This window comes from Mirounga angustirostris, unplaced genomic scaffold (assembly GCF_029215605.1).
Source record: "Mirounga angustirostris isolate CCGP_5_RB_7025 unplaced genomic scaffold, mMirAng1.0.hap1 SCAF_8, whole genome shotgun sequence".
Lineage (NCBI taxonomy): Eukaryota > Metazoa > Chordata > Mammalia > Carnivora > Phocidae > Mirounga > Mirounga angustirostris.
Window position 1 is genome coordinate 144,186,231 of NW_026991716.1, and position 15,499 is coordinate 144,201,729.

General features: G+C 41.1%; 1 protein-coding gene across 17 annotated transcripts in view; it reads left to right on the plus strand.

Moving 5' to 3' along the window:
• Positions 1-15,499, plus strand: part of AFDN (afadin, adherens junction formation factor) — a 138,569-nt gene that overhangs the window by 57,578 nt on the left and 65,492 nt on the right. For all 17 annotated transcript variants that reach the window (XM_064598369.1, XM_064598367.1, XM_064598364.1 and 14 more), the window contains exons 7-10: positions 3,103-3,214; positions 4,322-4,489; positions 12,195-12,289; positions 13,345-13,607. In XM_064598369.1, coding sequence (XP_064454439.1) covers positions 3,103-3,214; positions 4,322-4,489; positions 12,195-12,289; positions 13,345-13,607 — 638 coding nt within the window. The remainder of the gene's footprint in view (positions 1-3,102; positions 3,215-4,321; positions 4,490-12,194; positions 12,290-13,344; positions 13,608-15,499) is intronic.

Consider the following 15,499-nt stretch of genomic DNA (forward strand, 5'->3'; position numbering starts at 1 on the left):
AAACAAATGGCCAGTAAATTCCTGAGTGTGTTTCTGTGGGGATGTTTTTTCAGTTCTGTGTTACAGCAATAAATAAGACGCAAACTAAACACCCATTACTAAAGGAATGTGTATGCCATTGGATACCTGTTGCTATGAAACATTATGAATTAAATCTGCACCAGTTGACTTGGAGATAGATACATTTCATAAAATACCCCAGTTTTGGAAAAACAGTTACCATAAAGTAAAACGGAACAACACAAGTCTTTTGTCTATGCATACATGACCGTAGAGAAAGATAGATGCCTAGGAAAAATACACAGCAGTTTACCAGTTACCTATGTGAAGGGAAGAGGGAAGAAAAGAAGACTCTGAAATACACGTGTGATTCAGATGTGAGCCCTCTTAACGCGAGATAGATAGACGCATAAAGATCATTACTGAACGCATGATTGTAAAAACAGTCATCTCACAATGGGTTTTTTCCTTCCTTATGCTTTTCTATATTGCAGTTTTTTATAGTGAGCCTGTATTATTTAGAACCCCCACCCTCAAAAAAAATACCCCAAAGCTCATTTCTTTGTGGGGTGAGGAAAGATAGGTGATCACGAGTGTTTGTTTTTTGATATGCTCTTTCATTTCCTTTGGTCTCACTAAGAGCGTAAGAAATGGTATTGATAAATTAGAAGGGAAAGTGATGCTTCTGAAATCAAAGATATATTTTATACTGGATTTCTGGCGAATAGGGTTCATAGATAAAGAAACAGTATCCTGAACTGAAATTCTACCCTACTTTGGGGGGGTGGAATTCGTGGGGTGAGGTTGGGAGAATAGGTAATCAAGTTAATCATGCATTGCCTCTGAAGGGGAAATACTTCAGATACAGGACATTCTGGTGCATTTTCCTCCTGGCGGTTAAGTACGAAGTAGAGGAGAACCCTCTTGTAATGCTGGTGAGATCGTTGCTTTTCTGTTCAGGAGGAAAACATAGTGAGCATTACTGTATATCTGGGAAGTACACTTGTGCCTCTGGAGTAATTGGGCCCGTGGAGAAGGATGGATTTGGATGCATGTTCCTTATGGTTTTTGTTAGTCATGGCTGTAAAAAGTGTTCTGGTCAGAATAAAATCAGTAAATCAGTGGTGTGCATATAGGGTCGGCTTGGCTGAGCGGAAACCTGACCCTCTTCCAGCTGCGCCCCTGCTAGTCTTTGAGCACCCAGGGCAGGAACTTGGTTACCAGCGCCTAGCCTTGCGTGCGAGACTTGGGATTGCTCAGCTGTTTGCCAAGGGAATGTTTTTGTGTAAGTGTGTGTGAATCTATTAAATAATACTCATCAGTTCCATACAAAGTTGCATTTGATACATTGTGTGGTAATGAACTTGATCGTTTTTTCCCTTTCATTAATTTCTGCCATACTTTTACTGATGAAATTCAAACGTGAAAGGACACCTAATCGGGGTCATGAAGTTACGAAAGCCTACTTTGGGCTGTAGTGACAGACCTTTTTAAAGTCATTTGATGTTTTCTTTTGAGGGTCTCCTTCTTTGGGTTTTTTCTGTTCTATGATGTCCTTGCAAATTCTACTTCACAAACTTAGGGAGTACAAATCAGGAGTTGACTATTGTTTTAATCTTGAATTAGATAATCTTCGTTCTCTTGGTTTGCCATCTTATCAATTATGTAAGAGGTAGCGCTTCCATATTCATTCAGTGGTTATTTTAGCTATTTGTTCAGTAAATATTTAAGTTCCTCTTACTCGTTCATTACTCTGTTGGGGTACAAAAGCAAGGACTGTCTCTGAAAGAACTTCACTAAAGGGGGACAGAGAAGCCGGGAGTGAGACACGCAAAACAAGGAGCACTGGAGTGAGTGTGGTGGTCAGGGAAGGCTTGCTGGAGGAGCTGTTGTTGAGCTAGACATGGATGCTGGGAAACGAACCTTTTAGGCTCAAGAGATCATCGACAGGTGGAACTCATGGCTTAGTCTGAGAGCTCTGAGTAGTGCCTGGGATCTGCCTGGGATCTACCAGGGTGCGTGACAAAAACTGGGGCAGGAGAGGGACGAAGGTCAGGTTTTGAGCTGTGTGTGTTCTAAGCCCAAGGTACTAAATTCAATACAAAACAGTACAAGAAAAGATTAATTACTTTAGCGGGACAGTGTATTATAATATATTTTTCTTTTTCAGGTAATTTGATGTAGTGTAGAAAGAAATTACAGGGTTCTATACAAGAGTCTCATCTATTTGGTATATGAATATGATGATGTATTTGGTTGGTAAGGTTTATTGAGATAACATTGTAGTACCGTAGGTTGAAAATAATGTTCAGATGCCAGTGGCTTGGCTTCTTCTCCTATCTTCTATAATCATGTTTTGGTTTGCTTTAATACTAAAGTAGAATGAAGGAAGGGCAAAAGTCCAGCAGGTGCATGAGATTATTGGGCTACTGTCACCTAGATTCTCCCTCTGTATTACTGGGGGCTTTCCCAGATGATTAAGAAAATTGTTTGGCTATCAGAAAAACATAAAAGTTAATACAGCATTATGAGTTTTAAGAGTGTCTTTGAATGTAGTGTTTTAAAACAGATGCTTAAAAACATTTGTTGAATGAATAGTCCTGTGGTATAGCTAAATGATCTTATTAAAATTTAATCATAAAGACCGATTATCTACAAGAAAAAGAATGCTATGCTTTTTCGTTGTTAGGTGACAGTTATCCTGAGAGACCTCACATTAGATGAAACTATAAAAACAATTATTTGATGATGCAAGGAAAGTGGATTAGGGACCAGAGACTGAGCAGTAGTGGAGAGATCTTTCCTTAAAAATTACAGAAATTACTCACAGTTTGACCATTACATACCATCCTTCCCTATAAGAGTTTGTTAAAAAACAAACAAGCAAAAATTACTCCACTAATTCTTTTTGGGGGCCAGAGAGGGAGGTAGATAAAAACAGTGAAGCTTTTTATTGGAAGCTGTTGTCCTTCACTTTCGTTGATTAGTTGGAGAATTGTCTGTAGTGTTTGATCATTTTAATTTTACTGTGACTTTATTTACAATAAATTCTGGTTTTTTTACTTTTTAGGTATAGCACAGTTAATTATTTTTCCCTTTCAGGTTATGCTTCCTCCTGGAGCCCAGCATTCTGATGAAAAAGGTGCTAAAGAAATTATCCTTGATGATGATGAGTGTCCTTTACAAATCTTCAGGGAATGGCCAAGTGACAAAGGTAAAGGGTAATTATATTTGTTAAAGAATTACTTATATGATACATTAAATTTCTGCCGGATATGTTAGTTGTTTAACTGTGAGGATGCTGGGGAGCGTGTGTGGCAGGATTTGTTGGTTGTGTGTGTTTGTGTGTGTGTGTGGCTGTTTGCTGTATAGTTTTTTAGCTCCTTCCTAGACTTGACAGATGTTGTCCTGAGGGCCACACTCCGCTTGTGTGAGTTTGGGGTGTAGACCTGGAACAGGCTGTCCCGCCGTAAGAGGAGAACCTTGTCTGGAAGGAGCAGGGCGGGGGTTCCGCACTGTGTCGGCCAGTGCAAGAGCACTGTTCTCTGTCAGTGGCAGGGTCCTCTCCACCCTGAGCGCTTGTGACGGGGACGGTGACCTGCAGCCTTAGAGATTCTCCAGGAATTTAGTCATTTCAAATGAGAAATCCAGACTTTTCACCATTCAGTTTCCCCTGATTATTTCAGAGCAGTGAAGGTTGAAAGCTGTGTTTTGATGAAATCTAGTTTTCTTGCTTTCAGTTTCACACTGTAAGCTGTGTGTCCTTGAGTAGAGGCCTTTGTGTAATGAAGACATACAAATTGATTGCCCATTCATCGTATCAGTAATGTAGACTGGTAGTTTAAAGTGTACATTTGCTTAGTCTACCTCTTTATAATATAAATTCAGATTGCTTTGAATTCTGAGTTAATTCAGTTGAGTTAAAATCAGGTCAACTAAAAATATATATGTATATATATATTTGTGTATGCATGTGGTGTGTGTGTGTGATTGTATTTATTGATCATAGGGTTGCTTACCAATATGAACATTGATTTGTTCTTAAACTAATGCTGTGTTGTTTTCAAGCATGTAATGTGCTTTGGTAGTTGTTAATTTAAAATAATCTTTGGAAATTGCTAGTAGAATTTTTCAGAACACAAGTGACTAATACTTCCTCTACTGAGTAAAAGTATAAATTGGTTAAGCCTTCACTCAATCACTCCTTGGGAGATGTTAAATTATATTTTCTTGGTAAATCTTAGAAGAGTTGACGGTGAATCATTTGGCCACGTATGCTGATTTGAGTGTGCTTGATGATTGACAATGTGCACTGTTCTAGGGGTTTTAGTCTTTCAGTTGAAGAGGAGGCCACCAGACTATATCCCAAAGAAAACTAAGAAACATGTCGATGGGAAGCTGGTGAAGGGCAAGGAGAGAGCGGAGGGGTCGGGCTACGGCTCTGCGCTTCCGCCCGAGAAGCTGCCCTATCTAGTAGAGCTAAGCCCAGGTGAGAAATACTATCAATATGCATTGTTCTGTCCTCAAATGTTTATGCTTTTAATGAATTTTATTTAAGTATCCTTTCTGTTGGCTGACAACCCTTTTTTAGACCATTTATTTTTTTAAAAAAGTTCTTATATTTAAAAAGAACCAGAACCTTAAGGTCACAGGATATGTATATTTATGCATAAAAATAGAGTTCACATGGACAAAAACGAATATTGAAAAACAAAATTTAAAATAGTGAATATGGAGAGTTTAAGGAGAAGTTTAAATGATCCACTTTTAAAATTTTTTTCCAAAAATAACCTATAAAATACTTAACCTAAAAAATGACAAACTGAAATGTACTCTGAGGGCAAATTTAATAGAAGCAAGTGTGTGCGTGTATATTTACCATACTATTGTTTAATGTATGAACAGTGTCTGAGAAGGTATCTTTAAATTTAACAGTACATCTAAGAAATCCCATCTGTAAGAGGAAGGAGATTTGTTCGGTTTTAAAATCATAATAGACTAAGTTTATTTTCATGTTAGATACTTCTTTTTAGAGCTCTCTTAATTAAGCTAAAGCTGTTGTTCTAAGTTAGCCATGAGGTAGAGAAATACGTTGACATTCCTACAGAAGTGTTTTATTCACGTATCCCAATGTAGCATATGGATGTGAGACCCACACATGTATATGACATTTTATCATTCAGCTAAGCGACATCGTTTTTGTTCATTTGGTTCAAATAGCAGTATGTAACCTGTATTATGAAATGCTGTGAAGAACAGAGCATTGAGCTCTCTTGCTCAGAACTGCTTTTCCTTTTTATTTTTTTGAAGACTTACTTATTTATTTTGGGAGGGAGTGGGGGGTGAGGGGCAGGGAGAGAGAATCCCAAGCAGACTCCCGCTGAGCACGGAGCCTGATGTGGGGCACGATCCCAGGACCCTGAGATCATGACCTGAGTCGACTCATCAGTCAGACTATCAACTGACTGAGCCACCAGCCACCCAGGCGCCCCCAGAAATGCTTTTAGATAAAGCTCAGTTAATAAGTACAGAAGAAACTGGAAGCCAAAATGTAGATCATCTGTGGTTGCTTGGACAGGAATTAAGTTCTTCTCTTCTTTGATTTATGAGCGTTTATTTTTGTTGGCGAGATGATAACTAATGAGTAGATGAGGTCCTACAATCTTATGGCACAAGTAGGATCTGTCGATACAGGAAAAATGGTATTGGTTTGACTAATAGTCTGTAATTTATAATCAGTGGCAATATGCTGCAGGTGGTAGTTTTTATACTTAATTATGTTTGAGGAGTTTTTTAGATTAATTCGCTGTTTGTGAGGAGTATGTTAGTGTTGCTTTGTCCCTCAGTTCTCCGGCTGAAAAATTCATTTAAACTTTCTCACTGTGGTTTGGAGACATGTCCCCGTATTGCTGTGGGCTGTGGCGTATGTGAGCGCGGGGGGCTGCTCATCTGCGGCAGTAACAGCACCTGAGGGCCAGCCGTTGTGTCGGAACTTAACAAATTTTTAGGATCTTTGGGCACTGGGTCTGCTTTTTAAAATTTTGCATTACATGCTAAAAACTAATGATTGTTTTCTCTAAATCTAACTTTTTGAGGATTTAGGAATATTAGCCTAGAGAGAATTGATAATAGCAGCTGACATAGAATAATTTTCAAATGAATAATGGAGAGGTGGTTTGGATGGGTCGCAGAGACAGGATGAGAATTCAGTCCTTCATCTATTTGACAAGTATTTATTGATACTTATGATGTCAGACCCTCCCCGTCCTGGGCCTTTGTGATGGAGCACCAACTGAACAGATTAAACCCGCTGACCTTGGCAACTTCCATTCTAGTGAGAATTGCTATTTTGACTGCTTATTTCATATTTTTAGTTTCCCAGCTAAAAAAATATATAGACGTTTTTGTAGGCGTGGGAAAATAACAGGCCATAGATAAAAATTAATTCTCTAGTACTTTTCACCAAATACCGGGTTAATGCTCGTAACACGTTTCCTCCGTTCGTGGCACTCAGCATTTACTGAGCGGCTGCTTCAGGGAAAGCAGTGAGTACAGAAGTGAAGAGGGGTGTTCCTGCCTTCACGTGACTCCCATACAAGACATCATCGTAACACAGTGTGTGAGGAGTCCCTCCCGAGTACTCTGGGCTGCCAGCCGATAGCCCTGCTTGTGGTTCCACAGCTGTCTGTCCTTCACTCGGCTCCCGCTGGCGCCAGGGTGAGCAGTCGGTGGTGGGCCTGGAGGCTGGGCCAGGGTCTTTCTCACACCAAAGCCACGTTCTGTTTACTAGGTCATGCTGTCTTTTTCAGTTTTCATTATTATTATTATGAGTTGAGCACAGTCAGCATGCTGAATGAAATGGATTTCTTTTTCCATTTACAAGAAAATAATACCGGTAAATGTTGATTTGTCATGAATAGATAAGTGCTGTCCGTGCACTGGACATTACTACCAGCCAAGCAAGTATCCTCCAGGTTGGGCCAAGGTGCAGGAGTTGAAGATGGGAGGTTTTTGAGATGGGGGTGTATGCTTATATTGCCTTTATTGTCTTTTGGAGACTTGGGGGTAAAAAGTCATTTTATTCTTTGGTTTGGTTTTGAATGTGTTCAGCCGCGTTGGGTGGTTGCCTTCTACGTGGTTAACTAACTTGCTCTCCTGCTGCTTGGTGACTCAACTGTCGTCTTGGTGTTTTCCTTAACAGTGTGCATTGGTTTCTAACACACGCTGCCTGGAGCGCTGTTGTCTTGTCCTCACAGCTCCGAAAGCTCTGGGTGAAACGTGCTTTTCATCCTTTGAAAGGGGTCCCACTGCAGCTCACCCTCTCCTGTCTCTCTCCTCCTTCCCTCTTCCGCGTGTTCTGCATGGCCTCTGTCCTGCCGACGCTGCCTTCACCTGGGCCCCGTGCATGTGTCTCTAACCCCAGGGAGAAGGGATCGCTTTGCCTGCTACAACTATCACCCTTACGAAGGTAATGCTATGTTCATACTGCTTTCCTGACTAGAGCACTAACAGAGCCTCTTGGGCAAAATAATGTTAAGTGGCCAGACATTTTATGTATTAGGTTCTTAATTAATACAAGTAACTTTATTCTAAGAAATGTAATGTGCCATCCTTCCTTGGTTGGCATCTTGTCAGCACTCCATGTGCAGCATTCGCTTCATCTCACGGAAGCCGAGTTTGCAGAAATGTCCAGCTCCTTTACTCAGGCAAAGTCTCGAGTGAGAAATTGGACTGAAGAAGGACAGGAGCTGGGTTCCTATCCTTCCCCTCCTTCCCCCAAAAAGGTTAGGAAGAGGGGAGAAGCTGGGGGAGGAAGAGGATGGGGGAGAGTGAGGGTGGTGGGTAAGAATGCACCCAGGACCCAGCGGCAGGTGGGAGGGGCTCCGTGCTCACATACTCAGCTGTAATGCTGATGGGGAAGACGTGTCCCCATCACTGGCATGTGTCTGACAGTATTTGGGAGGGTGAGAGGAAGACTCAGCCGTACACCTGGCATTCACTCATATTGACCATCTTTTTTGTAGGGAACTAATGTATTACATTTTGACCAGGTTTTAGGGTGTTCCTTAGGATTCTCCTTGTTTTCCTGGTTGAAATTTGTTTCTTCTTGTTAGCAAAGATGTACTTTCTTACTTAGAACATTTTTCTCAAATTTGTCTCTGTTTTTGTCATCTTCAGTAGTACAGCTAGTTTTTGGTTTTATGGAAGTACTTTTTTGTTTCTATGTTTTAAATGTTATTTTTTTACATGTTGAATGTAACAGATGCTTTTCCATGCTGTATGAAGTTTACGTAACCACCTTTTAGCATCTTGTATTTGTTTGTTGAATTATCTCCAAACTGATAGTACAGATTTTCATTGGATGTTAACTGAACTTGGAGTTTGGAGTTTTGTTCTTTTTAAACAAATATATAAATAAGTGATATTTATCACCTATTTTGATACTCATATATGCATAGAGTCTAAGACCTGTTTTTATTGTTTTTTAATTCCTGAAAAGGATTCTTTAATGTTTTCATGTGTTTGTTAATTTCATACTGTAAAGTAATGGAAACTAGAGAGAAAATGGCATTTCCTTTTTTTTACTTGGTGTGTATAAAAAATGCATAGAATAAACTCATCAAAACTTTGACCAAAGTGCTTTTAGTTCTCCACTTGTATTTGAGGAGAGCTAGTTTGTTTTTCCGAATAGAGTTTGTGAAAATATGATCTAAACTAAGCTCTGTACTTCATTCAGTAAGCTTCAGAAATTAGTTTCTTAACTGTTATGTAGATTCACTAAACTGTGAGCTCTGTGGGGATGTGAATGTGTGTTCAGTTTCTCCCCATGCCTGGGACACAGGAAACGCTTGGTCAGCGCTCTTTAAATGATCGAGTCCCTCCCTGTCCCGTAAGTGGCATGGCAAAAACAACACTTACCACCACATACTGACTTCACCCGGGGTTCACCTGGGGAAGCAAGTAGAGGCAAAAGCGGAGTTGGAGGTATAGAATTGTTGTAAAAACAAAAGTACTCTTTAAAAAATGTTCTTATGCAATGTTCATAATGGTCTATTTTCCCTTATATTTAGAATACTAACGAAAACTTGCGGTTATATCTCAAATTTAAAAAAAAAGCAAAAGCAGGAAAACAAGACACAGAACAACGTGAATAGTAATTTAGGGGTACCAGAGTTGGCAAATAAAATTCAAGACACCCAGAAGACATTAGCAGTTTTAGATAGAAAACCAGTTTTTGTGTAAATCGGGTCCCAACGATTGCCCATTTGACTAGATGCCATGTATTTCATTTGTCAACCCTAAAGAGTATTCTAATGTTGGTGCAAAAAAAAAAAAAAAGGAGAAAGAAAAATACATGTATTGAGTTGCTTAATTATATATGCGTAAGACAGATTTTAAAGATTTGCTTCTGGGTAGGGAATTAAGGCAGGAAAGGAAGGGTGCTTTTCATTGATTACTTCCTGTGCCTTTTAAATTTCAAACCACATGAATATTTTATATATTTTTAATTCTACATTATGACATGAAGAAAAAACCCAAAACCACTCTGGTAGAAGCAGTGTTGTATGTGGGGGGGTTACTTAGATTTGTCTCTGCTTTTAAAAGTGCTCCAGATTTGTCATCTCTGGGGAAGAAAGGTGTGTAAGTGCTCTTGTTCAGTTGAGGAAGGGGAGAAAATACAAGGTATTGTTTTAGGCAACATTTTTCTGTGTTCATTAATGCCCATGAAATGGTCCTTGTACTCTTAATGAGGAGAAGGGAGTGAGATTTTCCAAAAAGAAAGATGTTGCTTATTTGAAGATCACCTGCCTACATCTCCCCTCACTCCCCAAATCAAACCAGAGACCACTGTATCTAGTAAATTCTGTGGCCACCGTTTGGGTTATTCAAAATCTATCCATGAAGGCTTTATCTGTATTTTCTATTGCTGTGAAAGTGTAAGAAAAGAGGGACTGGGAAGGCAGCTTGCCTCTCCCCTGTGTGTGGGGAGGCTTCCAGTGTAGTGACGGGGGGGAGGAAGGAAGGACTGGAGGGGAAGTTTGTATTTCCCCCTTTTTCTTTACACCTGTAAATCTGTTGATCTAGAAGAGTACATAATATCCATTTATTAGTCACAAGATACCTTTCAGAAGCACTCAAAATGCAGAGGAATATTAATGTGAATTTTTTCTTTCACCCCTAAACACGTATTTTTCATATTCTTGTATTTTTAACTTTGTTTTGATTGTTCTTCATCATTTATTTGCTTCTTTTGCTTTCTTTGTAATTCATTTGTGTAGTTTCTCTGTAACCATATTGCTTTATTTTATTTTCTTCATTTTTAGCTACTAATTATTCACTGTTAATAAATCTTTGTTGAATGTGTACTGTGGACCAGACACTACTGAGCGAGCGCCAGAATCAAGAGATTGTTGTTTGTTTGTTTATTTTTTAATCTGGCCGCCAAGGAGCTCAGAGGTGGGGTGGGGGGGCAAGTAAATGGAAATAATCATGGAATAGGGTTAGTGGTCTGAAGATAAAGTAGTCCGGGGTGCTGTGGAGGATGGGAAGAACACAGTGCTTCCTGATTGGGAGTATTTATTGGGACTGCCTGTGGTGTTTAAAGCAAGCAAAATAATCCACATTCCTGGGACGTTTGGACTCAGCAGCTCTAGAAGGGACCGCCCACCTCTGGGAGAAGGCTCAGGTGCTTCTGATGCCTCATTTTGGATCAGGACGTGGAGGTGGAGTTGGAGTTGGGAGTTGAAAGTAAAACTGTTTAAAAAAAATGCTTCCGTCGCCACCACACACGATGAGGATATTCCAGCTGTGAAGCATTGCAGATGATGAACCAGTTTTTTTCATGGATATTAGGCGTTGTGGCTTTTCAAACACAGTTTACTTTCATCCAGACTTGACAGGTTTCAGAAATATTTCAGAAGTGGGAAATGTGATTAGAATGTTATTTTGTGTACTCTACGATTAACAACAATTGTAACAGAATTTTTATATTCATGGTGTGTTTTGTCTGTGAGAGTTCAGACCACACCACAGCTAAGAGATTTTATTTTAGCAGTCTGAAATCCACATACACTCCCAGTGTTTAACTTCTGAAGCTCTCACAGCTTAATTCCTGGTCCCAGTGACCAGAGATTTTAACTGGCAACTGAATAAGTGAATCAGCAAGTTATTGGTGCATTAAAGTCAGTCAGGGAGACTCTGCGTGGCCCTTTTAGGACTTTGCACACCCACGCTAGGTTGGCTCTCACAGCTGGGAGATGGGTCATGATTCACTTCACATTAATTCTGTGAGGCATGTTTCCTTGTGTGTTCACAGCTCTGAAATCAGAATAAATCTCTGATTGACATCCTCTGTTAGGTTGAATATAGTAGGTGAGAAGTGAGGAAACATTTGGGTATGGGCGGATGTCTTGGTGCTGGTTCTTCCTCCTTCTCCCCACCCCACGCCATCCCCAGCATACAAATTCATGCACAGGGAAGTTAAACATTTCAGCAGTTCACAGAGGTATACAATGACACAAAAACAAAAAACCCAGTGTCCCTTTCTGCACCCCCCCCCCCCCGTTCCACTCCACAAAGCTAAGCACTTTTAATGGTAGTTCTTACTGGAACTTACTGTCAGGAATGGGCATTGGAATCACTTGAGATTATTTGGAAGGTATGGGTGTGGGCCTCATCCCCAGAGATTTGGGTCTGAAGGTCTGGATGAGCTATGAGATTGTACATTGAAAACCCCCGTCTGTGATTCTGCTGCACCCCATCAGCCCCTACGGTGCCGGATACTCTACAGGTGGCACGTTTGCTGGGAGAACAGTCTGCTCTGAAGGGAAGGTCCGTGTATCTGCCTCATAGAATTGCTGTTCAGAATCAGTCACAAAAATCCAGGCTGCATGGTGGAGAAGTTGCTTTTTATGTGATAGAAAATGTTGGTTATAGATGATGATGATGTTAACACCTTAAATTAGATTAAACAGAAGCTATGTGTCTATGTCTTAATTTAAATTTTCTATATCCAGTTAATTAAATTGCATGATTTAAATATGGAGAGTTCTTTGAAATGAAATGCTGAGAATTGAGAACTGTTATTTCATTTCTAAGATAACCTTTTGTTCGCTTGCTTTGTTGGCTTGTTTGAAATAACATGACAAGAACATCAGACTTGGCAAATGAAGCTTTGTTCTTCTTTCCCGCAGATGGCTCAGATTCCAGAGATAAGCCCAAGCTTTACCGCCTTCAGTTGAGTGTCACTGAGGTTGGGACAGAAAAGTTCGATGAGAACTCCATCCAGGTGTGCAGGCGAGCCACGGCTCTAGCACCATCTGTCCTTACATCGGGGTAGGAAGAGGCACATGGTACAGGGCCTGCGCACGGCAGCAGATACAGGAATGGACACAGATGAGGGACTTTATTGTTTTATAACTGTGTGCTCTGGGTCCCTTTCCTTTGCCTCAGCACAACCAGAGCAGACTGTGACATTATGTCCACTCTCCACCTCTGGAAACTTGACCTGGTCGTGGAGTTCCTCTGAGACTGTTGGCTTTTCTCCAGAAGGTGGTGATAACTTTGTGGGTCTTTTTCAGGATCGGGGGAGGTAGCCTGCCTCTGGGTCTGATGCCCATAGCAGTGGGCGTTCCCTCGGCTGTAGTTAACGTTGTTAGCCAGATATGGTACTCAGGTACTCAGTGAAAACAGCATAGCGTGTTCTTTAAATGAGGAAGGCCAGGGTTCCTTACCTGACTGAACTCAGCTGACCTCCAGCAGACCGCCCTTTCTCTGTGCTGTCATCTCCCAGTTGCAAATGATGGGTCGGGTTATTTAGTGTCATTTTCAGTTCTGACATCCCTTCCTTCAGCACAACAGTAAAACAGATAAATAGAATTTGTAATCCTAATCATCTGTACAGATTTATGCTTAGTTATCTAATGTTTAAGATGACCGTGTGCTTCTCAGTTCAGATTTCTAGTGTGTCTTAAAGCAAGTTACTTGATGCTAAACATAATGTGTTCAATAATTCTGAGACTATTTTGACAGTGTTTATTTACTTTTATACTGTGGGGGGAGGGTTCTACTTAAAAAGCACCAAAAATCTAGTTTAGTTTATTATATTTATCATAGAAGAGGAACTCATGGTTTTAAAATGCTGGGTTTTTGTTTTTATTTTTAAGTAGGTTCCATGCTGGGCGTGGAGCCCAGTGTGGGGCTTGAACTCATGACCTTGAGATCAAGACCTGAGCTGAGATCAAGAGTCAGCCACTTAACCAACTGAGCCACCCAGGTGCCCCAAAAATTCTGTTTTTAAATACCATGTCCTTTGTGATGGAAGTTTCTTTGATTTTATTTTAGCTGTTTGGATCAGGAATTCAGCCCCATCACTGTGACCTCACAAACATGGATGGAGTTGTCACTGTCACGCCGAGAAGCATGGAGGCTGAGACTTACGTGGAGGGACTGCGCATCTCAGAGACAACCATGCTGCAGAGTGGGATGAAAGTGCAGTTTGGGACGTCACACGTGTTCAAGTTTGTGGACCCGAGCCAGGACCACGCTCTGGCAAAGAGATCTGTGGATGCAGGCCTGACCGCCAAGGGTCCCAGACACAAGCCTGGGTAATTGCTGTCCCTCAGCTTTAAGAGTTTAGGGTGGTTTGATTTATGTGTAAAGGAATCTGAATTCGGCATACATGACAGGTGGTTTCATTTTTAAAATTCAAAGTACGGTTTGTTGTTCTTGTTGATTTGGGTTGGTTGCAGAGGAAAGAAGAAGAAAGGGGTCTTGGCTTTATTGTAAAATTGAAGTTGTGGGCTGGTTTTTAAATTAGTTAGGGTTAGGAGTAATGAAACACCCGAGGAACTCTTTTAAGGAATTAAAAATAGTTTAGCTCCACCTAGTGCCTTTCTGAGGACTTGCAGTGTGGGCCTATTACCAGAGAACACAAATCCTTACTGATCATCTAATTAAACTGCTTGACAGGGGAGGGAGTAAGACTTCCTTTTTGGTAATGGTAGTTTTTTAAAAGAATACGCTGTTTAGCCCCTTTGTCATCCAGCTCGCAGGCTGCTAGGGCATGGGTCTTGGGACAGTCGTTGCCACGGCCCTTCCCACACGCTGTGGAAGGCAGCCAGAGAGTCCCCTGAGTACAGAGCAGCTCTCTGCCCCAACAGCACCGTGTACAGAGCGTGTGGGTGGTCTTCTCCCTGCTGCCTGTCCCGTTATTCCGTTCTGTGACCTACCTTTGCTTAGCCACCCAGAGTTGATAACTCTCGGGCAGGTGCGAATTGTTAGTTTCTTCGTGTCGGTCTTTTGCCAGTTTCTCGGCATTGTAAACTCAACTGCGATCTTTCCTGGAGGGTTATTAGGTCATTCTGTATCCATCTTGAATCCTGGCCCAGAAAAGGGATAAAAGGCAGCTAGTACAAGTAAGACTTAGTATCTTTCCCAAGATGACACTTTGTGGATCATCACAAATGTTCCCCTAGGCACATGGGACGTGGGAAATGTCATGGGGTGAGACCTTCTGTTCCCAGCTGCTCACCTCCAGCTCCACGTTTCAGCCAAGGACCCATCCCTCGGTTCCCAAGGAAAACCAGTGTGGGCCTTGACTTCTCAAGAAAGCCCATTTCTGCCTGAATAGTCTTCCAGCTTTAAACGGAATGTGTATCTAAACTCATCCTTCCGTTTTGTGTCTTGGAGGACCATTTGTTTTATATTCCCTTTTTAAGGTAGTATTTACTTATGAGCCACGTCCGCATTTCCTGCCCCTCGTCGTGACCTCTGTGTGGCCCCTTTGTTTCAGCCAACAGTTCAGATGGTTTCCATTCTAATCCTCCGTTCTTCTTCAGGCCTGCATCTTTCTTTCGGCACCAGGCAGGGTGACAGGCTGAGGTGTGCCTGTCTGAGAGTCTTACTTGCCACTTACCTGTAGGATGTTTGGCCAAAGAAATCATCGTGTGGAATGGTTTCTTCTGGACTGTTGCACATTGTTTTTCAAGCAGTACCTGCAGTTTTTCCCAATCATACTTCATTCCTGAGTGGTAGATCATACTTACTTTGATGGTATGTGTTGCAGTTGTAGTGATAAGACTGTCCCTGTCCCATCACTACAGTCCTTGAGTTTTGCCCGGCAGGGTTTTCTGGTTTTCTGTATGTGAGGTCCCCCCCCATTTGTTTTTGCCATAATGGCTCCTGCTTTGGAGGCCTGCCCACGGTGTCTGTTTTCATCTTATCTCTGGCCAAAAGCAGAATCATACTAAGAACATGGCCTAGGTTTCTTTGATGGGAATGTGCTATGAAATTTTATGTTTATTATTACATCTTTTCCTTACAAACCTAGTGAAAACTGCTCGGTGGTTGAATATACCAGTACATCCATAAATGAGAAAGAACTTTCATTTTTTTTATAAACACTAATTTTGTTCTGTCGTCAAACTATTATACATATGTCTAGGTAGATAACCCATGTTTTTTTTTTTTTTTTCCCCCCACGGATGTGTGTATGTAT